Below are 23,832 nucleotides of genomic sequence, written 5' to 3'. Positions count from 1 at the left end.
GGCAGGGCCACAACAGAGCTGGGAGAGCTGAGCCCAGGCTCGCAGCTCCCCTGGGCGGAGCGCCGGCTCGGTCCCTGCTTGCCTTGATCCGCGGCCGCCCGCTCAGCAATGAGGGTCCTGAGCGCGCGCAGTAGGCTGCTGCTAGCATGCCTTGCCCTGGTGTTGCCAACCTCGGAGACAAACTGTAAGTAATCCATACCTCCTGGCTTCTCCATTCCCTACGTGCCCCGGCTTGTAGATTTTCCACTAGGCTGCTTGCTGCCTCCTAAGTAAGTCCACCACAGTTCAGAGAGTGGCGGCAACCTGGGTCTAGTGGACAGTGTAAAGGTGGGACAGGATCAAAGCTTGCCTTGCATGGAGAACCATTGTCCACAGGACACTAAGTGTCAAAGGAACTGGATGAGCGTAGTCCTAAGCATTGCTAAGAAAGTTAAGTCAACCCTGTTGCCCTCCTCCCTTTTACAACAGTGTCCCAGCCTGCACCTCTCCTTTTGCAATTTCTGGACTTTGAACTTAATTGACTGGTCTCCTATTGACAAACAAATGATTGCTGGGGTTTTACATTCTCTAACGTTGATATCAGAAATAGCTGTTGGATGTTATCTTGTGCCAAGGATCATTTTCTGAGGGTTTTGACTGCTGCCACTTCGAGGTGGCAGCAAGAATTCTTTGCACCATATTTTTTGCGTTTTTTGATCTTTCCTCTTCCCATTCCCAGATTCCGGGCAGTATATCGAGTTTTCTCTTAGAAATATATAATGAACAACGAGGTTTTAGTACATTTTAATTGTCAATTAAATTGTTTTCAAAACCTTAAATATGTTCATAATTAACACCGCTTTCTTTTGCTCTTTTGTAGTCTCAAACACTGGCATGGGATCAATAACTGTATAACAAATACCATTTAGGCCACTAAAGGGCACCAGAGAAACTTTTCAAAGATGGTAATTAAGTGAGAGTTTTTTGGAATTGCAAACTTTTATTAATTAGTAAGGAATCGAGCCAGATATTTTTAAATTTATAACTTAGTTAAAGACCAGAATGTAACTTGTTCACATTATACGGGAGATAAACAAGTTACAGTTATAAAACCCCAACAATCAAGGCCCTACAATGAAGCAACATGTGACTGTATGCCTGCACATGATCTATCTTGTTCATTGGAACAATCAAACATTTTCAGATAGCAGCAGGGCGGCAGTGGTACACGCCTATAACCCTAGCAAAGTCAGAGGCAAGCAGATCTCTGTGTTCTAGGCCAGCCTGGTCTACAGAGTGAGTTCCAGGACAACTGGGGCTACACAGAGAAACTTGTCTCGGAGAAAAACAAAATTCAGACAGCTGGTGTTTGGGAAAAGAGCAAAGGACAGCAGTGGCTGGCCACACAGAGAATACCCAAGTTCATTCTACAAGAACATCACAGAAAGAATACTTGACCCTATAACATCCATAAACTTTCTTGTTACTGTGTCAAATCATCTCTGGTTTATTGATGAAGAAACAGACACTATGCGCTGTGTCTCCTCCATAAGATTTTGTTTTGGTGCCTTGTTTGTCATGGGGTTTCATGGTGGCACTGAGCATTAGATACAGGGCTTTGTGTGTGCTAGGCCAGGGAGCTAGATTCCCAAACTCCCGAAGACTTGAAATTTGAGCTATAACTAGAACTTTAATTACCTTCTGTACAATTGATTGTATGGTTCTAGAAATATTCCTAGATTCAGGAAACCTTTGAGAAAACAGTAATTTTTGAGAGGGTGCTTAACACAAAAGAAACATACTAAAACCCAAGCCCTGCTCTGTAGTTCTACCTTGCCCTCAGCCTACAATAACCTTGACCTTTCAAGCAAGTGCCACCACGCCTGACTTTCAGGTCCTTCATTTTAACAAGAAAGCCAGTATTCATTTATCAACTGACTTTCCAAATGCATTTGTATGTATAAAAACCACAAAAATATAAAAATAAGAAATACACACATAAAAAAGGCTTGTAATTAAAATTTTCGCTGTGTCCATATTTTGCTCATCACTTGCGAGAGCTTGTGGTAAAAAGGGAAATGGGAAGAGGAGGATATCTATTTTGAGTAGGCTAATTTGGCCTTATCCAGACTTCCCTTTTGGGTGGACACAGTCTCTCCTCAGCACACTATTGACCCCTCTCTTCTACATGGTTTTGTGCTCTGCTCTGTCCTTAGCTAACTCTCCCCTTTGCCATGTTTTTGTCAACCTTAAATTTTCTATACTTCATAAAACCATACTGCTACACTAATGGAATGATTTTCTCAAGGGTTGGTTTATATTTGGGGTTCATGCTGCAAGAGTTAGTTTTTGATATAAAAGTGGTGATAGCATATTTTTCTACCATGAACTCTATGCCAGCAAATACAGGGACATACTTCACAAGGACATTTTCTGCTCACTGAGTTTCATGTCTTTTGTTTGTTTGTTTTTCCAGACAGGGTTTCTCTGTAGCTTTGGAGGCTGTCCTGGAACTTGTTCAGTAGACCAGGCTGGCCTGGAACTCACAGAGATCCACCTGCCTCTGCCTCCCAAGTGCTGGGATTAAAGGCGTGAGTTACCACTGCCCAGCTTCTTCTTTATATCTTGAGTGAACTATTTAAATAGGTAAGCTTTAAATAATAATATGAGCAATCTATTTATATACATTAAATATGAAATGCATTGTGAGATGGACATAATCTTTGAGGCCCAGGAACAGAATGGTGTACTTCAGATTGTAAATATACTGGTATACATAGATACATACATACAAACAAACATACATACATACGTGTGTGTGTGTGTGTGTGTATTCTTTATGAATCTTACACATTAAAGGATGGCAGGAATGTCGAGCCAGGTTTAGTCGCTCTGACCAACTAAAAGGAAAGGAAGAGTTTATTCTTCATGAGCACTTAGGGAGACATACATTGAGGCAGAGCAATATGACAATAGAGGTGGCATCAAGGAAACAAAAAGAAAGCCCATTTTTATGAGGCAGCCCCTCTCCCTAAACCCATGAAGCTGTGAATTCAGAACCTTTAGCGAATGCTTTCATGGTCTAATGACTTCCCAAAGGTCCACTTCAGATTACTGCTTCTTTAGGGAGAAAGTGCTCAATGCTCAAAGAATGAGTTTTTTTGTAGGACATTTAACATCTGTATTATAACGACGTCCCTTTGCCTCAAAGACACATGCCAATCTCAGGATGCAGAAGGCATCAGGATGTTCTAGTCTGGCTTTCTGAGTCTCTGTGTCTTACCAATTCCTCAGTGAGCAAAAACCAAAGTTCCAAGGGGTTTTCAGAGATTCACTCTTAGATATGAACTTTATAATTCAAGAACAAGTTGTATACATCCATCATGCAAGTGTACGTGGGAAACACTCCTATGCCAAATGCAAAGAACTGTAAAACAGGAAGGCAGAATCGATCTGAAGAAGACTGAGAAACTGAAGGGCAAACACTGAATGCCACAGTTACATATCTGCCATCTGAGGCATGTGAACCCCCACAGAACCCCCAGGGATGCACCTCCCAATTTACCCACCTTTGAGCCCATGATTTCAGATTCATGAAATCACCTCATGGCTTTGTCTTTCCAACTGTCCAGTTACAAAGTGCTTGGGTTATTTTTAATGATGCTAATCTCTTGAGTATCCCCAGGAGCAACAATCAGACTAACTCTAAAGGCTTTTCTTTGTTGGTCACTCAGCAGATTTCTCAAGTCTTTCCGCTCTGTTTTTTTCTTCCTGAGTCTTACTGTAAGTCTAGTTGAGGTCAAACAGCAATCCTGAAGCCACATCCTGGATGCGGAGAAGGTTAACTGGTGCGACACTTTTAAGTCTCCCCTCACATACAGTTGCAAAATATGGGGAAAATGTAGACAAGTTCTTTGCCAGAATGTAGCATAAATGACCTTTAGTTCTGTTCCCAAAGCAGTCTTCTCTTCACTTTGATTTGAAACCTCTCCACTATAGTCTTTACATTAGAACAACATTTTAATCTTTTGAGGTTCTTCCAGAATCACCCATTAAGATCCACTTACAATATGATATACCTTTTCTAGCCTGCTTCCCCAAACTACTTCAAACTGTTCTAAACTCTATTACCTATAATCACAGCAGCAGCCCCAGTCCCAATGTCAAGTTTCTCGTCATCTTACTATTATTGTGAAAAAGTACCCAAGAAAATCAACCAGGACAAGGAAAGATTTACTTGGGCTCATGGTTTCAGACTTTTTTGTCTATGGTCATTTGGCCTTTTTTCTGTACGTACAGTCATGGAAGGATGCTATTGTACTGAAGCACAGTTCACCTCATCTCATTGAGGCTAGGAAGCAAAAGGAGAGTTTGCTTTATTCTCCTCCCTCAATCCATTAAGCTATGCACCCATCTATTGGTTAATCCATTGACAAATCCAGAACATTCTCTTACCAGTGACTTACCCAAGACACCATTTACCCTGAACATTGCTGTTTGGGGGACAAAAACTTTCACACGAGTTTTTCTGCTATACTTAAGGGCCAGACCATAACAAGGAAGAAATCAGAAAAGTTATATTGATTGTTCAGAAGGCTATGGATGGGTGTGTGATCAGTCATGTATAGGGAAAGCAAAGACATTAAGTATTTACGTGATGTGTATAGTGAGACTCATGTGACACTAGTTTAGGGGCTGCTTCAGGTGACAAAGATTACCTACCTTCTTGTCCTATGTATCTCTCATGACTCAGAATCCTAGGACAACACAATCAGTTCTTGGTTTAGCTTGACTCTGAAGTCTCCTGATTAACAGTTTGTGTAGAGTCACACAGAGCACCAACAGGATGATTCCCTCAGGTAATGGCTACTGAGATAGAGATCAGATGGAAGAAACGTCTACCTAGTAGTTATTTACTCTGTAACATGCATGTATGATCTCTTTTCTGAAGAAAGGCACACAGTTTAATACAGGTAGTGAGTATAAGGCTTGCCTGAGTCTTTCTTGCTTAGAAAGTATAGCTTGGTAATGATGCCATCATGACTCACTTTCTATCATTCTGGCCCTCAGGAAATTCTTCCAATGTTACTTTTCTGTAAGAGCAATTCTACACTTACTGAGCCTATGCCTTCCTACCTGTGGCCATTCACTCCAAAGGAGTTCTGTTCCTCCCAATCCTGACTCATATGTTACAAAAACACTGTTTACCCTTGTTCACTGTCATGACATCAGCACAATACTCGAATGACTACGCATTATTCCTAGCTTTTAGTAAGGTCAAAAGGTTAGTAAGTTCTCTTGTGAAGGCATTTTTTCTAAGTCTCCAAACTTCTGGGTGACTAAAGCCTAGTTGTAGAAAAACAAAGGAAAAATGTAAGAGCAAATCCCTGAATGAGTTTCCCAGGCTTGTTGTAACAAAACAAAGATTATATGGCTTAAACAGAAGATATTTATGCTTTTAAGAATCTGGAGTCTATGTCTAAAATCAATCCATTAGCATGTTTCTTGCTTCTGCAAGGTACAAAAGAAAATGTTCCACGCTTGCACTTAGGAACAGGTGGCCTGGGATGTCCCTTGCTTTCTTATGTGTTCACGTCTTTGCTCTGCACATTTGTGTCTCTTCATCCAAATTTCTTTTTAGAAATCACACTACAGGTGATGGATTATAGTCTCCATGTCCTCATTTTAATTTGATCATCTGCCACAACACTATTTCCAAATCAGTCAATAGTCACAGGAGCCGAGAGGTAGGACTTCAGTAGTCACTAAACATCAACACATCACAGCTGCTTCTTTTCTCCTTAGTTCTTGGCCTGAATCTTGTAGCTATGGCAAAGCATCAATATCCAGCAATGATTGTTGATTCAGAGTACATCACCTTTTTTTGTCACTGAATTACCATTTTATTCCAAGTCTATTACAATGAGAAGTAGGAATTTTAACTTTGTGATGTTACAAAGTTGAGCAAATAATGATGTTTCACAACCAAAAGACCTGGGCAATAGAATAAGCAGGAGACACTTGAGAATCTTCTAATAATCACTTCATTATCCATTCCAATAAGAATAAGAAAATAAAACAGCAGATTTGAGGCTGCATAGACGTGTCTGAGCAAGCTCTTTAATTCCTAAAGGCTGTGCCAGCTATTTCCAGTAATTTATGTACAGTAAAATCATGTTATGTGTTCACCTGGAGTCTCTGGGATGTTCCTGCTTGTTAGTGAAATTTCCACTATACAACCTTTGTCATAGAAGGAGTATTTGTTGCTGTTGTTTTTCTTTTCTCTCTTTTTTAAGTTGAAAATAGATTCTCTCATTCAATACCTCTCATCACAGACACAGTTTCCCTTTCCTCTACTCTTCCTAGTTCCCGCTGCCTCCCCTCTTCCTCCAGGTCCACTCCCTTCAGAAAAGAGCATTCCCCTAAGAGAAAATACAACAAAACAAGGCAAAAGCTCTCATATCGAGGCTGAACAGAGCAACCCAATAAGAGGAAATGAGTTCCAAGAGCAGGCAAAAGAAACACCTGTTCCCACTGTTAGGAGTCACATAGAAATACCAAACGAACAGTCTTTGCTGGCCTCGAACTCACAGAAATCTACCTGCCTCCGCCTCCCGAGTGCTGTGATTAAAGGCATGTGCCATCAACGCCCGGCTCCAAACTAACAGTCTTAACATATACAGAGGAGCCAGGATGAGCCCTGCTTAGTTCATTCAGTGACCCATGTTCTTCTCATGCCCTACAGTCTTTCCTCCAGCTTTGCCAAGGGGTTTCCTGAGCCCCAAGAGGAGGAACCTGATAGAGACCTCCAATTTAGACTCCCTCTGCACATAAATATCTGGCTGTGAATGTCTGCATCCGCTCCCATCTGCTGCTTGAGGAAACAGTATCTAGTAATGGTTGGTGATGCAAAAAGTATATCGCTTAAAAAAACCAACATAATTAAATTATTTCTAAGTTCCTTGAGAATTTAAACTATGTTTTGAAAAATTGTTAGGGCAGGTGTGGTGGCATTAATCCAGAACTCAGGAAGCAGAGGCAGGCAGATCATTGTGAATTTGAGGCCAGCCTGGTCTACATAGCAAGTTCCAGGACAGTCAGTACTAACAGAAAGACTCTGTCTCAAAAAAGCAAAAATAAATAAATAAATAAAAATAAAAACCAAAAAATCATACTATTAGTTCTTTGAGAATTTCATACAATGTATTTTGATCATATTTACACTCCTCTCCAAACTTCTACAAGATGACACTCCCTACCCACCTAACTGTGTTTCTTGAGAGAGAGAGAGAGAGAGAGAGAGAGAGAGAGAGAGAGAGAGAGAGAGAGAGCGCCGGTTGTTGGTGATGCACGCCTTTAATTCCGGCATTCTGGAGATTTAGGCAGGCAGAATTCTGTGAGTTTGAGGTCAGCCGGGTCTACAGATTGAGTTCCAGGACAGCCAATACTGTTACACAGAGAAACACTATCTTGAAAAACCTGCAAAAAAAGTTTTAAAAAAAGGAATCTATTTTGTGCTATACATACACTTTTATATGTATGATCATCACTGGAGTGTGGTCAGCCTACCAGGTGTCAAACCCTTGAGAATTACTCTTGCTTTTCTAGCAGAAAGAACTGAGGTAGGCATAAAGCCCCATCCCTAGGTAGTAACCTTATACAGTAACTAGACTCTCAATATTGGATCACTCAATAACCCTATTTATCTAATTCCTAAAACCTTGAAAAATTTCCCATTGGTATTAGCAATATTCCTTAATTAGAGGTAATATTGTATGGGTATAGGACACAAATTACTGATGATGATAGATAAACCCAAATGCAGAATAAATGTCTCTGAGTCTAAGTCATTAATCCTCCACAACAGAAAAACCTGAGTTTGCGCACTTACCAGTGCTTTTGTTTCTGTGAGTGTGAGTCTTGATGTGCAAAAATCCACATGGCAGTGTCCTTGTATAATCATCTTTATATGTGTGACTGTCTTTGGTTTTCAGTGTTATTTTTATGTATTATTATTATTAGTGTGCATGTGTGAGAGAGAGACAGAAAAGAGAGAGGGAGAGAGAGAGAGAGAGAGAGAGAGAGAGAGAGAGAGAGAGAGAGAGAGAGAGAGAGAGAGAGAGAGCAACTATGTGTAGTTGGTTTTATCTTCTCATCCTTACATGGGTTCTGGGGATAATACTCAGGTAGTCAGACTTGCATGACAGGTGCCCTTACCTACTAAAATGTGCCAATGGCTCTGTGTCTGCTTTTTTTAAAAAATGGACTTTTCAGGGTTAAGAAACTCTAGAACTGGAGAGATGGCTCAGAGGTTGAAAGCACTGATTGCTCTTTCAGAGGTCCTGAATTCAATTCCTAGCACCCACAGGGTGATTCACAACCATCTATGATGACTTCTTCTGGCATGCAGGCAAACATGCAGATAGAATACTGTATCATAATAAACAAACTAATTAATTAATTAATCTTTTTTAAAAAGAGAGAAATAAACTCTACATCACTGAGAAATTGGAATTGGAAGATTATTTGGAGACTTTAGAATCAATGTGCTTTGATTCCATAGCCAATCTTATTCTAAGAGAATGCTATAAAACTTTAAACTAATGCCTATAACAGATATCAGCAGTATGCACTTGTGTTCTTTCATTAGTTCCAAAAGCCCAGGGTTCTGATGAAAGGAAAAGTACATGGGTAATCACATGAAGTCTGGTGTTTTGTATAACTCGCTCCTATCTTGTTGCATCCAGCACATGTGACCTCCAACATACTTGGAATAAGGAGAGCAGTGGAGGAGGTACTTTGCCTCCGTGGGGAAGTAACAAGGATCACTTTCACTTACTGTTCAAATAGTTCCAAGCCAAGGGAGTTCAGGGCATGTCCCATGAACTTTGTCAGCTGTCTCTGTCAGATCCATTTTTCCTTGAAGGTTAAAATTAATGTTCCTTCACCTACGGGAAGTATGAACACCCATTGCCTCTTTAACCTTTACCAACTTTCCATATAAAGTGTGAAGCTGTTTAGCTATCTGCATACAATTTGTAGTAGACAGAATAATTAACTATGTATAGAACTACCAGATGGGGACTTAGAATTTGCCCTGAGTTGATATTCATACAGCAGAACGAACAAACAAAATAGCTGCTTTTGAAGTTATTCTTGTAATGAAAACCTTTTCTCTTCTTTTGTTGCTCCTCCATTGGTAATAGTAATTGGTTTGGTTTATGATGGCCTGATTATTAATAGTTGTTATCATTCATACTTTAAAAAATAACTTCTGGCATTTCCTAGACTGTTATTTACTTATTTATTTTTTTGGTTTTACAAGACAGGGTTTCTCTGTATTGTTTTGGAGGCTGTCGGTCCAGCCCGGCCTCGAACTCACAGAGATCCGCCTGCCTCTGCCTCCCAAGTGCTGGGATTAAAGGCGTGCGTCACCACTGCCCAGCTACAATGTTATTTTTTAAATGACTTCTTTAGTTGAGCATTATAGTTCATACAATCTGGGTACTTGAGGCAGGAAGATTGTTGAGACCTCTTGACTAGCTTGCCCTACTTCGCAAAGCATGGTCACAACAAATAACATAATCAAACAAAACAAAATGAAAATAAAATTCTCTCCTGGCCAAAAAATGTTTCCTTCCATGTGTCTATAAGTACTTCCATCATCCAATTTTTTGTTGCTGTCTGCACATGCTTAGTAATTGGGCTGCTGTGTTTTGAAGGTCTTTTCTTTCCCTTAGATGGTAGAATTTGCAGAGGTTTCATTTTTTCAATTGGTAACCATATTTACTTAGGGAATACAATGTGGCATTTCTATGTGTGTGTACTCATGAAGTGACTAAATCATGGATATAGCATGTCACTTGTTCTTATTGCTGACTGGTTCTGTTGAGAGCATTTAAAATTCTCGTTTGACTGTCTTGGAAAATGCCAGCACGCCATTAATAACACAGGGTCTTAATTAGCCCTGGTCAACTTGCTCACTTCAACTTTTTTTTTGGAAATTCAATGTTTTAAATTATATTTTACTTATTTTTGTGAGGGTGCACATGTATATGTGTGTGAGTGTGTGTCCTGTAGCACACACGTGGAGGTTAATGGACAGCTTTGTGGAGTCAGTTTGTTTTCACTAGTCACCATGTGTATCTTAGAGTAAGAACCCAGGCCTTCAGACTTGGTAGGCAGCACCTTTATAGGCTGAGCCTTCTCACTGCTCCAGAGTAATCTAAGTGCTATCTAATTGAGAAAATATCAAACCAGACAACATAACATTTATTCTGCATTATATGTTTCTCAATGTCCATTCTTAGAAATTAATATTTGTGGCTTGCTGTCAAAAATGATACTTATTTTATGGGGCTGGAGAGATGCTGAGCAGTTACAGCAGGTACTGGTCATACAGAGAACTAGTTTGGTTCCCAGAACCCATGTCAAACAGTTGACAACTTCCTTTAACTCCAGCTCCAAAGGATCTGACATCTCTGGTCTTTCACATACACCCCCCCACACACACAGACACACACGCATACAAATAGTAAAACAAACCCCAATATTTAAATGATACTTGTCTTAGATACAATGAACTACACTGCATACCACCCTTTAAAATGCACAAATGATCTTAGCTGGTGTTCATAGTAATCATTTAACCAGAATAGTGTGAGAATATTTAGTATGCTTCTAACCATTCAGCTATCTCAATGATACTGAGAGACACATATTCATAATAGTTCTTTGGATATGACCATGTTCATTTCATTGGCTTAATTTCCTAGAATTGCAAGCTGAATGTCTAAAAAGTATGTCTGCTTAGACATACTAATAGTTGGAAGATTTCAGATACATGTTGTGAGATAGCTCCTTGGAAATCTTCAAAAAGTTGGTATTGCTTTCATGTTTGCCAATATTGACCATTAACTTAAAAAAATCATTGTAAATGCAGTAATTGAAGAAAGGGAGGAGATGACTTTGGGGGGAAGTGAAGGAATAGAATCTTAGCTTGACTTTTAGACTTGCCCAAAATTCTTAAGAAAAACTTGAAACTATTAGAGGTTTTGGATCACAATTCCGCTATGCTTGGTAACGTAACTTTTCTCTTTATCTACTTCCTGGGGAGGCTTCGGGAATTCTGATAACATTTGCATTCAACTTCTTTTTGCAATTGTTTTGGTCCCGTGTTATCTATTTTGAAATGCCTATTGATGTTTCAGTTTTCTTTACCTAGTGGGGTCTTTTTCTCATAGATTTGTAAGTTTTATGTGTGTGCTTTAACTTTTAATCTTTTTTATTGCTCTTCCTAGTTTGCATCTTGGCTTTCTTTTAACATTTATTAAATGTATTCTTTGACAATTTCATACATGTCCACAAAGCGTTCCGATTGCTGTCACCCCTGCTCCAGCATCAGCTTCCCACCTTGTCAACCTCCCCTCTTCCTGCGAGACCTTTCCCACACCCTTGGGGTTTGCTTAGTTGTGCTTTTCTGAATCCGTTTCTGTGTTTTGGTGAGTAGACCTTTTAGTATTTATAAGCCAAATCTATGTTTATATGGTTTCCCCTTTTTATTTGCATTTGGGCTATAAAGGACTCCTCCACTTCAATACAATATAAACACAGGAAAATCCTGCCAAATCCTGTGGTAAAACAGTAGAAAACCCACAACTGTATAAAAAGATTGCATCAGTTGGCAGATGATTGAATGACAGGAGTGAACTTGTATGTCCAGCTTTCAGGTTCAAAAGCAGGTCTCAAGATCTCAACTTCTACAGTGTGGGAGCACTTTGTATACAAACATGTCTGCCCAACTTAGATATTAGTGAAAATCAATTTTAGCCCTGGTCCTGACTGGGAGTTGAAAGATAATGGTCAGCAATTCTAGAGGCTCCTGCTTAATTACTACCTATTTTCCCATTGCAATTTAAAGATGCTGGTGTATAAGCCAGGGAATGCATACCACTAATCTCTGATCCCAGGATTTAAGAGGAGAAGTGGGGAGAATCAGGGGCCTAAGACCATCTTTAAGCACATAGCGAGTTTGAAGTTGGCCTGGACTACATGAAAGTCTGTAAAGTGGACTTAATGAACAATTTATGAGAGTCTACAGCAGTTACAGGTTTAAGTGAAATTACATCAAGATTACGGATTAATTTGGATGCTATATCTTTTAAAGTATTTGACTTTCCAAGAGTTATTATATTGTATATTATAATATGACATATTTATGCCTTCTAATAACATTTTATGGTATCTCTGCATGTGTGTGTGTGTGGTGTGTATGTGTGTGTTTGTATATATGTATGTGCATGTGTGTGCGTGTGGTGTGCATGTGTGTGCTTGTATATATGAGTGTACATGTGTGTTGGATATACCTAGTGATACTCCATTCTAGAAAACTGATTTTCCTTTGTCAGCTGGTGTCAATTGCAGATAATTTCTTAGGGATGAGGCCCCTTGTCTGCTTCCCCCTCTCTCAGTGCTGGGACCCTGTCTGGCTTGAGTCAGTGCATGCTGTGCATGCTGCCGCAGTATCTGTGAGGTCATATGTACATCAGTCCAGTTGTATCTGGAAAACATGGTTTCTTTGGAGTCATTCATTATCTCACTCTTACAAGCTTTTCACCTCCAATTCTTCATAGATCCCTAAGCCTTGAGGGGAGGGATTTAGGAGAAATATCATTTAGGATTTTATTTTAAGAACTATTGGCTGTCTGGAACTTTTAGAATATTTTCATCAGCATTAATTGATTTTCAGTCTGGGAGCCTCTAAGCTCACTTCATACTTGTTGATTTTAGTGATCTGTGGGAGGCTGCAAGGAGGGGAACATTACAGAATGAGGCCAGCTCTTCAGTGTTGACTCTCATGTCCCCAAACAGTCAGCCTATTTGTCCAGACAGAAGCACAGACACAGGCCAGTGAACTAATAGTACCGATGCCATCTTAATAAACTAGGTCAAAGAGAACAAAGACAAAACATTTTCCTTGTGTTCACTCCTTGGTACATGATGTACATGATGTCAAAATCAGGTCCTGTTTTGCTGTTCCCAGTGGGCAGGAGATTAGAGTGGCTGGGAAGCTGACTTACTGCAGTCATCCACAGGACTCCTGTCGTGACTTCGTGGAGTTATAGCATAGCAGCTAGGAGAACAGCCAGGCCTAGAGAAACTTTGCCAGACCTTACCAAATTCAGAACTTCAAATCTCTTCAAATAAAGTTTCTTCATTTGTCTCTCGACTAAAGAAATGGACAATGTAATTGTGTTGTTTTGTTTTTCCTCTCTCTCTCTCTTTTTTTCTTCTGGGTGACAAGTTTGCCACTTGGGAGTGAATAGCTACCTTTACTGTTTCGTCTCTCCCTGGTTGAATCAAAAGCTCCAATTTTGAGAAGACAACCACAGTGATTTATTCCGTTTCCCTTCAGAATAGAGGCTGTAAATTAAAGTAATAATTAAATCCTGGAGCCAGGAGAAGCCCACTTCACTTCTGTTGTAAACAAACAGTCCAGACTGTTTCTCTGCTCAGTAAGTGAGTGAATTGTTCCAGAGTGAAGGTCAATGGTTATATTTTTAAATGACACCAGTGGTTCCTCTATTTCAAACTAGAAAAACAAAAAACAAAAACATATAACTATTTCTTCTTTGTAATTTTTCCTCACACCCCAGATTCAAATCCTAACCAAACCTATATTGTGATCTTTAATCCTCTAAAAATGTTTATCATTATGGTTCCATTTTTTGAAATCCTAACATGTGGTTTACATTTCCAGAATTGTTTTTTAACCATTGTCTTACCATTGGCACAGTTATATGAGAAGAAATGCTTTCTCAGCAGCATAATACAAAATATTAAACAAGTGTGAAATTTAGAGAAAGCGAGTATGACACCCCTCATTCAAAGCAAATACTGTCTTCAGCTAGGTTAAAGTATAAGATGCATATAAGCAGTGTTGCTTTGCGAAAGCTGGGCAAGCTTTCCTGAAATTTGGTATTAACTTAAAGGGATGAAAAGGATTCTTAAGAATGTTTATCTTTGGATTTTTCTTAATTCTTGCAAAAGTCACATTTTCAAAATATTTACTACACTGCCAAACAGAACTCTCATGAAATATTTATGAAAAATAGAAATATTTATAGTTTAAATCTAATTATTGTTGGGCTGGAGAGATGGCTCAGAGGTTAAGAGCACTAGCTGCTCTTCCAGAGGTCCTGAGTTCAATTCCCAGCAACCACATGATGGCTCACAACTATCCACCATAATGAGATCCGGTGCCCTCTTCTGATCTGCAGGGATACATGCAGACAGAACACTGTATACATATCAATAAATAAATAAATCATTAAAAAATCTAATTATTGTTAATGAATTTTTTCATATTCAGTCATCATTATTGACTCAAGATTGTTGTGTGCTAATGCGATTTTGTTTCTCATAAGCTTTAAGGAAAACATACTATTTCAACTATTTAAGCCATGCGAAGTACCATGTCAAAGTGTCAAGCGGCTGTTCTGTTTGTCTAGTGAAAAGGCATTTCCATCTTGCATGCAACACTGTATCAAAACACACAGAATGAACACTGCCAAGATTCTCCTCTCACACACATTCTTCCTTGAGCAGTTTTTCATTCTTAGTATGCCCAATAAAAAATACTCAGAGAAAGGGACAGAAGGCAAACCTAAACGAGAAACAAGCTTTTGGAATAAAGAATGGACAGCCATCTTTGCTAAAGACAAAGCACAAACTGGAAGAGCTTTGCATGAGCCCTTCTAGAAGTTGGATGCTCCTCCACCTGTCATCTACTCCTGACTGTTGAATGGGTTTTGGATGGAAAGACTTGGAGGTTGCTGGGAAACCACTTCAGCCATGCTCTTCTTTAAATATTAATATCAAACTCTTCATTGGTGAACTTGGCATTTCTAAATTAGTTTATTCTTCCACAATTTCATTGTATATATGTACACATATATACAAGCACACACACACACACACACACACACACACACACACCAGTTTGGTTATGCTCATCCCTCAGTCTCTCTTTACTGCCTCTCAATTCCACAAACACCCTCTCCCCTTTCTCCCAGCAAGTTTCCATTCCACTTTCATGACTTTCTTGCTTCTCTCCATCACTCACTGGGTTTAACTAGGACTGCCCAGGCGAACATGGATGAGGAGCTATGTACTGAAGCATCACCAGTAACTTCAGGGAAAAACAATGACGTCTTTTCCCTGGTCGTAATTGTCCAATGAGCCCCACCTGCATCTATCTCTAAATATTTAAGGGCTCAGTCCTGTGTAGATCTGTGCAAAAATTCCTTATTCCTGGCATACTTAAACTGTGTCTATCCTGAAGTCCTAAGGACAAACTGAGTCGTGATTCCACTAGCGTTTATCAGGAGAATGAATGAGTTTATCAGCCTCACTGAGCCCCCAAAAAGACTGCACCAGGAAGTGTTTACCAGCTTTCCTTTAGCCCCACCCCTTTTCTCAGTTTTTGAGACCTATATACTCTAGCTTTTTTCCAAGACCAAGTGCAATGTGGAATCACATACAAGAGGTGCTGTGGAAACTCCCAAGCCCCTCTACAGTCAACAAGCCAGCTGTGATGTATTTTGCAAGTTAGCACAGCTCAAGTGTCAATTGTTCCCTTGGATTGTCACATAGAACAAGATCCTCTATTGACAACTCTTTTTGTGGTACATCCATGAGTGACTTGGTTATGTCATGCTCCTAAGACAACATTTGCAGCCCTTCTCCCCAAGGTTACATTCTTATATTCTTTCTGCCCCATCTTCTGTGATATTCGCTGAGTCCAAGATCAGTATTCTTTTAGAAAAATTGTGTGTATATGAGTGCTATGGTGTGTGTGTGTGTGTGTGTGTGTGTGTGTGTGTGTGTGTGCATGCCACAGACACATGTTAAGAACAGATTACAACGTTGTGGAGTTGCTTCTCTCCTTCTACCTTTCTGTAGATTCTTATGGTCAAAGTCAGGTCAAATCAAATCAGACATACGTATAAAATATTCTTACCCACTGAACCGTCTTGTTGCTTGGTCCACAAGTTAGTGGAAGAATTGCTGGGAAGTGTATGGTATGTCTTTTAAATGTAGTTAGCCTTGATTTTTTTTGTTGTTATTGCCATTATCAAGTCAACATTTTCATTGTTCTGAGAAAATATTACTATTTTCCTCAGACAGAATTATATATTTATTTGAAGTTCAGGAATACCATATTATTTTGCTATATTTATTACAAATAGCATGCTTAAACACCTCCAAGTAGTGAAACAGCTGCTCATGTAGGACATGGGTATTGACAGTGCTGCCATTTATCAGTCAGTAATCCACTTGGCAGGTAGCACGTTCATCGTTATCCTTTATGCACACAAAGTCTTGTTTGAATCTTTATCTTTTAATGAGTGGCAATGAAATGGAAAGAGATAAGAGTTATAAATACAACCCAGACTATTTACTTAGCAGTTGCATTTACATTTCTCTTCCGGAAAAGAAGAGACCTAAAGCAGAATTATTTATGCACTTATTTTATGTATAATATCATTTACCTTTGTTTCCTCCCTCCAGACCCTCCCATGTACTCCTCTCTTTCAATGTTATGGCCCCTTTTAAATGAAATATTGCTACATGTATATCCCTATATATTTCTAAGTATAACCAGTTCAATTTGTATAATGTAACTTGTATGTATGTCTTCAGTGCTGATCATTTGGCAGTGGATAAACATTTGCTCTTTGAGGGGGCCGAGTATTTGTGTTATGCTTAGCATTCCTTCATTGACTGTAGTTTTTTGTTTAAGTTTGAGGTTTCTTGGTCTTTCCCCTGTCTATGGTTGACCTTGTTCAGCTCATTTTTAGGTAGTCATGCTGATGAGGTTTTATGGATATAGCTCCTGGCATTGCTAGGAGACACAGTCTCACAATAAACTCCCTGATCCTCTGACTCTTACAATCTTTCCACATTCTGTTTCACATTGTTGTCTGGGTCTTAGCTGTTGAAGTTGTTTTGTGTGTGTATCCATTGGGACTGGGCTCCACATATCTGCATTTTGATTATTTGTGGCTTTCCGTTATGGTCTCTGTGTGTTGCAACGAGAAGGAGGAGTTTCTTTGATGATGGGTGAAGGACAGATATTTGAATGCGGTTATGGAGTATGCTAGTCTATTAAGGTGGTGGTGTATCCTGCTATTCCTTTAACTTGTCTGGCTTCTGAGTTTCAGTTGTCCAGCTAGACTGCTTATTGATCTGCCCTTTTACCCCCTTTTGTCAAGCTTTTGATGATCTGTTCTTTATTACAGGTAACAAGATGGGCATGAAACAAACCTGTTTATAGAATTGCTTCTCTTTGTAGTAAAATGAATTATTTATGCACAAAATCTAAAAAAGTTACAGATTTTATTTTTGCTTTTAAATTTTTTTTCAAAAATCATAAAAATTTTATTAAAAACTACATTTCATTTAACATATAAAAGTTCATGTTTTTCAGTATTTTTTTCAAATGTAGTTGCTACTGGCAGTTTAAGAATATTTTCAAAGTATTTTCTATATTTTGGTTCACATAATATGTTTTCTATTTGAGCTGCTGTTTGTGTACGTGTATGTATGTATAAAAGTTTATACTGAGGGTTGGAATTCTAAAACATTTCAATTTTTATGTTGGAGATATTTACCTGAGTATCTACCTTCTTAACTTCCATGAAATCCTCAGTACAGGTATTGCAACTTATTATTTTTCAAGCTATTCCTCCTCATATGTCAGTATTATTTCTAATTTTTGCTCTTATAACAATGCTTGTAGTAGTTTCTTTAGATTGTTTGTATTCAGTGATTTTTGTATACAACCTTGCAAATGTACTCTTTTATTATTGCCTTTTATAATTATCAAAAATGACTTAAAAACTCTGATTGCAGTTTTCTATTCTATACACTGAGAGTAGTTTCCTCCAAACTTAGTACTGAAGATGGCTACATAAGTTTCTGTTGTTGTTCACCTGTTTAAAACTTTTATGTAATCAAAGTTATTTTTCTTTTCTCTTTGCCTTCTACGTATGCTTAGAAAATTTCCTCCCCCCCCCCAGATTTTTATTTTACCATGCATATGAAGCTTCGGTTGACTTAGTTCTCACATGGCTGGTTGGACTTCACATCTCTATTTCTTTATTTCCATAGACATTCAAAAAGTTTTCCATTAAAATGAGAAAATTTGCTACTCCTGCTTTAAAGGTGGTGTCAGTGGTTTTTGGCACCTCATTTGAGCATGGTGTAGGAAAAAAAAAAACCACTATCATCTAGTGTGTTTGACCTCAAGCCTGAACTGGATAATTTGTATAGCTCATATAAAAAAGCTGTAGCTAGCTGCACAGACATTCACTGAGCCTGCTGGGGGCATTGTTAACCAAAGGACTTAACATAGCTACATATTTTCTGAGCTACAGCTTTAATATCACAAAGAAAATTATCTCACTCTTAATTGTTTAATAAGATGATATATCTTAGGGAAAAAATGAAGATTTTTTTGACTTATATAAGCTTATGTTTCCTACAGTTTTGTCAAAAGAACATGCCTCACAAGTCCTGGTAAGGAAGCGCCGTGCAAACAGCATGCTCGAGGAAGCTAAAAAGGGCAATCTTGAAAGGGAATGCATCGAAGAACTCTGCAATAAAGAGGAAGCCAGGGAAGTCTTTGAAAACAACCCCGAAACGGTAAGAATTCACGGAAATGATCAAGTCCACACTTAGATATGCATAGTCACAGTCGGAACATTGCCAGCTTGAGCTTCCTTGCTTCCGTTTGCAAGCTAACGATTTTGGAGATCATTTTTTTCATGTGTTGCCACTGATATTTCAGGCAGGCTGCCAATGACTGGCGCTCCAGCCAAACTCTATTTCCCTTAAGTCTCACTATCCACAACTAGTATTGATTTCATCATTTGTAACTATTTTATTATCCTAACCAAAATTTGGTAGCCTTGAGGGTTCAAGAGACTATGCAACTGAAGTGTAAGTGACCATATGTGCTGGCATTGTCACTATGCTTTTGTTTTGTTTTGGTTGATTGATTGTGTTTAAGACAATCTCTTACTCTGTAGCCCCAACTACAAGGAACTGACTATCCACCTGCCCTGCTTCACCCTCCAGTACTGTGATATAGACTGGTGTGCACCACCTTCCATAATCTCACCATTAATCTTTAAGAGGCTCTAGATAGAGATGGAGCCACCCAACTCAGATTAGTTATTACAGCGTCATGTATGCTGACTATATGCCGTTCTGTAAGGCCACCGATATTCAGCAGCAATCATTAGTGTATAAAAATTTCCAAGTTTCCCACTTGCCAAACATACCCTAAAGACAGTCACATGGGACTCATTGTCCATTCTATATTTCAGGAGAGGGTGATTTATATCACGCTTGCGACTATCAGGAGTAGCATTAATATCTTCAAGAAGCACTGTGAGCATGAACTTGAGCATCTCCATGGAACACCATTTAGGGTTTCCTCAGATGTTATACCTGGGCTGAATTATATAATCTGGAGTAAAAGAGGGGGATGACACACACAAGGTTCTTCCCTGCCCTAGCCACAGCTCCCAGCACCATGACATTAGCTGAGCGATAATGAGCAAGAACTCTTTGTCTATAGTTAGAAAACTGGTCCCCAACTGTAGCTACTTGGGGTCTGTGGCTATGCTTGTGGCTCCTTTTATCTCTGTGTGTTCTGATATGTTCAAAGAAGAAATTTTTGCCAAGTATGCAACAGTTAATTTTTAAACTATCTAGAATTGGGACAAAAAAGTACTATCACCTACAATGGTCTGGGCCCCCCCATCGATCACTCATTAAGAAAATTCCCTACAGGTCTGCCTACAATCCTCTTTTGTTTGTTTGTTTTTGAGACAGGGCTTCTCTATATAGCTTTGGAGCCTGTCCTGGAACCCGCTCTATAGACCAGGCTGGCTTCGAACTATATATAGACCAGGTTGCCACGAAAAAATTAAAGGATTATAAAAGAGGGAATACGTTGCTATAGTTATCACTTTAAGTACAATCAGATCAAATTAGAAGCTTTAAAATGTTATTTAATTGTTCAGTAGTGTTTTAAGCATATACATATATATATGCATACACACATGTGTATATATGTATGTATATGTATACCACTCAAGTATTGGTTATCTATTCTTCAAGTATTTTCATATAAAAAAATTAGAAATGTGAAAACATACAACATGTAGGCCATTCCCATATTCATATCAAAACAAATTGGAAAATTAATCTTTAACTCTATTGTGAAATTTGAGTTTGCTAATATCTATTTTTTTGTTTTCTTTCTAGGATTATTTTTATCCAAAGTATTTGGGTAAGTTCTAAGTATCTATAACATAAAATCTTGGAAATTGAAGGAAACTCACAAATGTTTAAACCTCACTTTCTGCCCAAATACACACCCAATATTACTTTATCATGCTTGAGAAGACTCAAGAATTATGGAACTATGATGCTCTTGTATCTAAAGTCATGTACACTAATTTACAGTGGTTCTTTATTATGCTGCACATGAACTTTTAGTTTTCCGTGTCTTTCTTCTAAAGCAACTTTAGGTGGATGCCAATTATATTCATGCTGTCAGACATTATGCACAAATATGTACTCATAGACTACTCATAGACTATCTTTTATGAAACAAAAAGATATCTAAGCTCATCAAACAGTATACTATACACAATTGTCACATGGTTGTTCATAGAAGTCACTCACAGCTTCTCTCTTTGTAACCTCTTTTCATCACACATCATACTGTTTCGGGTTCCAAGCTGCCAATAATGTGGTGTATGCACACTCATATAGGTTAGATGATGTGGTGGTTTGAAAGAAAATGCCAGCAGAGGGAATAGCTCTATTAAAAGGTGTGACCTTGTGGGAGTAGGTGTGGTCTTGTTGGAGGAAGTGTGTCACTGTGGAGGTAGGCTTTGATAACTTGCATGCTCAAGCTATGTCCAGTGAGACAGATCACTTCCTGTTGCCTGTGAGTCAAGATGTAGAACTTTCAGGTACCTCTCCAGCACCATGGCTGTCTGAATGCATTCATGTCCTGCCATGATGACAATTAGCTGAACCTTTGAAACTATTAGCAAGCCACCACAATTAAATATTGTCCTTTATAAGAGTTTCTGTGGTCATGGTATCCCTTCACAGCAATAGAACCCGTGAATAAAACAAATGACTTTAATTAAATACTGCATCGAAGTAACAAAGCTTGTTTTCTTAAAGAAAATGTAGAAATGTTTCATATTATTTTGGGGGGTCATTTCTGTTTCCAAACAGTCACACTGGGGGCTAATTTGTGCATCTGCTTTTCATGTGATTATCCATGTTTGCAACAGAGGCTCTTTTTCCTTCTTTTCTTGCAAAATACCCTTATTTATGTTTGTTTTCACTCCATTCTTACCTCTAGTCAACTAGAAATAAAAAGCAGATCTTTGGACAAATATCGGAATGAACTCTGATAATTATTAATGTAGTGTTATAAATGGTTAAGCTATTAAACTCATTTCTCCTGAATTTGAGTATACTCAGAGAGTTTATATTGTTTTTCAAATATACATATATGTGTGTGTGTGTGTGTGTGTGTGTGTGTGTGTGTGTGTGTGTGTGTGTGTACTCTTGGATCAATTACAGGGACATTTTGAGAAGAAGAGTATTTATACTTTGTACCTTTCAGAATCTTATAGTGAAATGATGCTATGAATATGTATGTATCTTTTAGAACAAGAGCCAGGTTAAAAGTCAAGCACCGCTAGGTATAAGATCTTGTTTTAGAAACAGGTCCTTGATTGCTCTTCCACAGTTCTTAGTGTACATAAGCTGCTGAGGTTGGGTAACTTGACTGTAGTATATCCTGTTACCAACTGTAAGACATCAACCAGTTCTATGGTATTTCCCCCAGAACACATGAAGATCTTAGCTGCTCAACCTCTATGAGGCCATTTTTCATCTCCATAGATGTGTTTTCAGCATACGTATTAAATGTATTTCTCTTTTGTTTTCTTCATCTTTCTTTCCTGATGTGCAATTTCTGTCTGCTTCTTTCTCTTCCTTTCTTCCCTCCATGTTTTAACCAGGCTGGACCCCTCTTAACTTCCATGATGAGATCAGATGGGATGCATTCAGGGTGGTAAGGCCAAGTCTTTTCTTTCCTTCTCTAGATATTAACACCAGTGTTGAACATTTTCTTTCAAGGGTGCAACATGAACAGTAACTGGGGGTGGTGTTATTTGTGTCTGCAGATATGAATTGCAACAAGGTTTTGTAAATCCCTTTGCTTTTACATATTCAACGGTAGGGAATGAAGAAAAGCATTCATCCATGAAAGGATCTCTCTATTTCTGCATACATAATGAGTCACCACTTTCTAAAACAAAAGCAAAGATTTACATTACTGAAGTTATTCAGAAAGGATAGGTCATCAGGACTGTTCCAGTCTCTCATATTTAGATGTGAATTAAAATATTGTATAATGAGAAATACTGCTTAGCTACTAAAATTGTAAAGTTATATTAAACCTTGTTTCTTAGGGCTAGGTAATGATATGGTGTTTTTTACAGGAGTAACAGTCTAAAAGATACATTCTTTGATCACAGTATATTTGAATGTTTTAATATAGAAATATGTGTTTGGGAGAGGTTCCTTAAACACCAACTTTTCTTCTTGTGTCTCTTCTAATTTGTTTTTCTTTCCTGGATCCATCCAACTTTCTATTCTCTTTCCCTGACTGCCTTGGTGCATGACAGAGACTAACATACAAAACAAACTCAGAATCTGAGATATGAGCTCCAGCTTCATAGTAACGTTTAGCTGGCAAATTAACTTGAATTCTAGGTTCTAGTTTTTGCTTTTTTGTGGTTGTTGTTGTTGACCTTTTTTTTTAATTGTTTGAAAGGGTCTCTCTCTCTCCCTTCCTTCCTTCCTTTGTTTTGAGACAGGGTTTCTCTGTGTAGCTTTGGAGCCTGTCCTGACACTCACTCTGTAGACAAGACTGGCCTCAAACTCACATAGATTTGTCTGCCTCTGCCTCCCAAGTGCTGCGATTAAAGCATGTACCACCATCGCCCAGCCAGTTTCTTTTTTTTTTTTTTTTGGTTTTATGAGACAGGGTTTCTCTGTATTGTTTTGGAGGCTGTTGGTCCAGCCCGGCCTCAAACTCAGAGAGATCTGCCTGTCTCTGCCTCCCGAGTGCTGAGATTAAAGGCGTGTGCCACCACCGCCCGGCTCAGTTTCTATTTTTCATATGTAGACTATCACTATATTTTCTAACTTCAGACCTCTTGGACTGTAAAGGAGATAGGTAACAGATTTATTGTTCATCTTTCTTCTATGAAAGGTATAATTATTGAAACTATCAGGTGGACCACAAATGCTTTTGATTGAAATTTTATATTTGGTGTTGTATGTGTAAGTGGTGAATTGCAGTGTTGAAAGAGAAAAACAAAATCCATTAAGTTACATATTTAGTCATTGGATATGCATAGGGGCAGTAGACTTAGAGAAAATGCATTGTATAATTCTGTTCACAATAAAGACAGTAGTAGTTTAATCATCCATAGCTTATGCTGGGTTCTTTCTAAAAAGAGAGAAGGTCATTCTGCAAGTTAGACCACAGATGCCAATACTTTTTGGACAGCATCTAGACTTAAAATTCTAGGGCCATATAAAGCACTTATACAGCTAACTGTGTCATTTGCTGCCCTTACAACATTCAGTTTGGAATATACCTTCCCTGGTTTCACTGACTTTTATTGCATAGATGGAAATAATTGATGTAATCTGCTTCAAGAAATGAAAGCACAT

The 23,832-nt window shown here is 38.6% G+C and overlaps 1 protein-coding gene across 1 annotated transcript in view; it reads left to right on the top strand.

Moving 5' to 3' along the window:
- Positions 1 to 23,832, top strand: part of Pros1 (protein S) — a 63,919-nt gene continuing 40,087 nt past the window's right edge. Inside the window, exons 1-3 of the mRNA XM_040750607.1 lie at positions 1 to 184; positions 18,530 to 18,687; positions 20,320 to 20,344. Coding sequence (XP_040606541.1) covers positions 109 to 184; positions 18,530 to 18,687; positions 20,320 to 20,344 — 259 coding nt within the window. The 5' untranslated portion in view covers positions 1 to 108. The remainder of the gene's footprint in view (positions 185 to 18,529; positions 18,688 to 20,319; positions 20,345 to 23,832) is intronic.

Source organism: Mesocricetus auratus, unplaced genomic scaffold (genome assembly GCF_017639785.1).
Source record: "Mesocricetus auratus isolate SY011 unplaced genomic scaffold, BCM_Maur_2.0 Super-Scaffold_100008, whole genome shotgun sequence".
Classification (NCBI taxonomy): Eukaryota; Metazoa; Chordata; class Mammalia; order Rodentia; family Cricetidae; genus Mesocricetus; species Mesocricetus auratus.
Note: the sequence above shows the minus strand (reverse complement) of the source record. Positions and strands in the feature narration are given on the sequence as shown.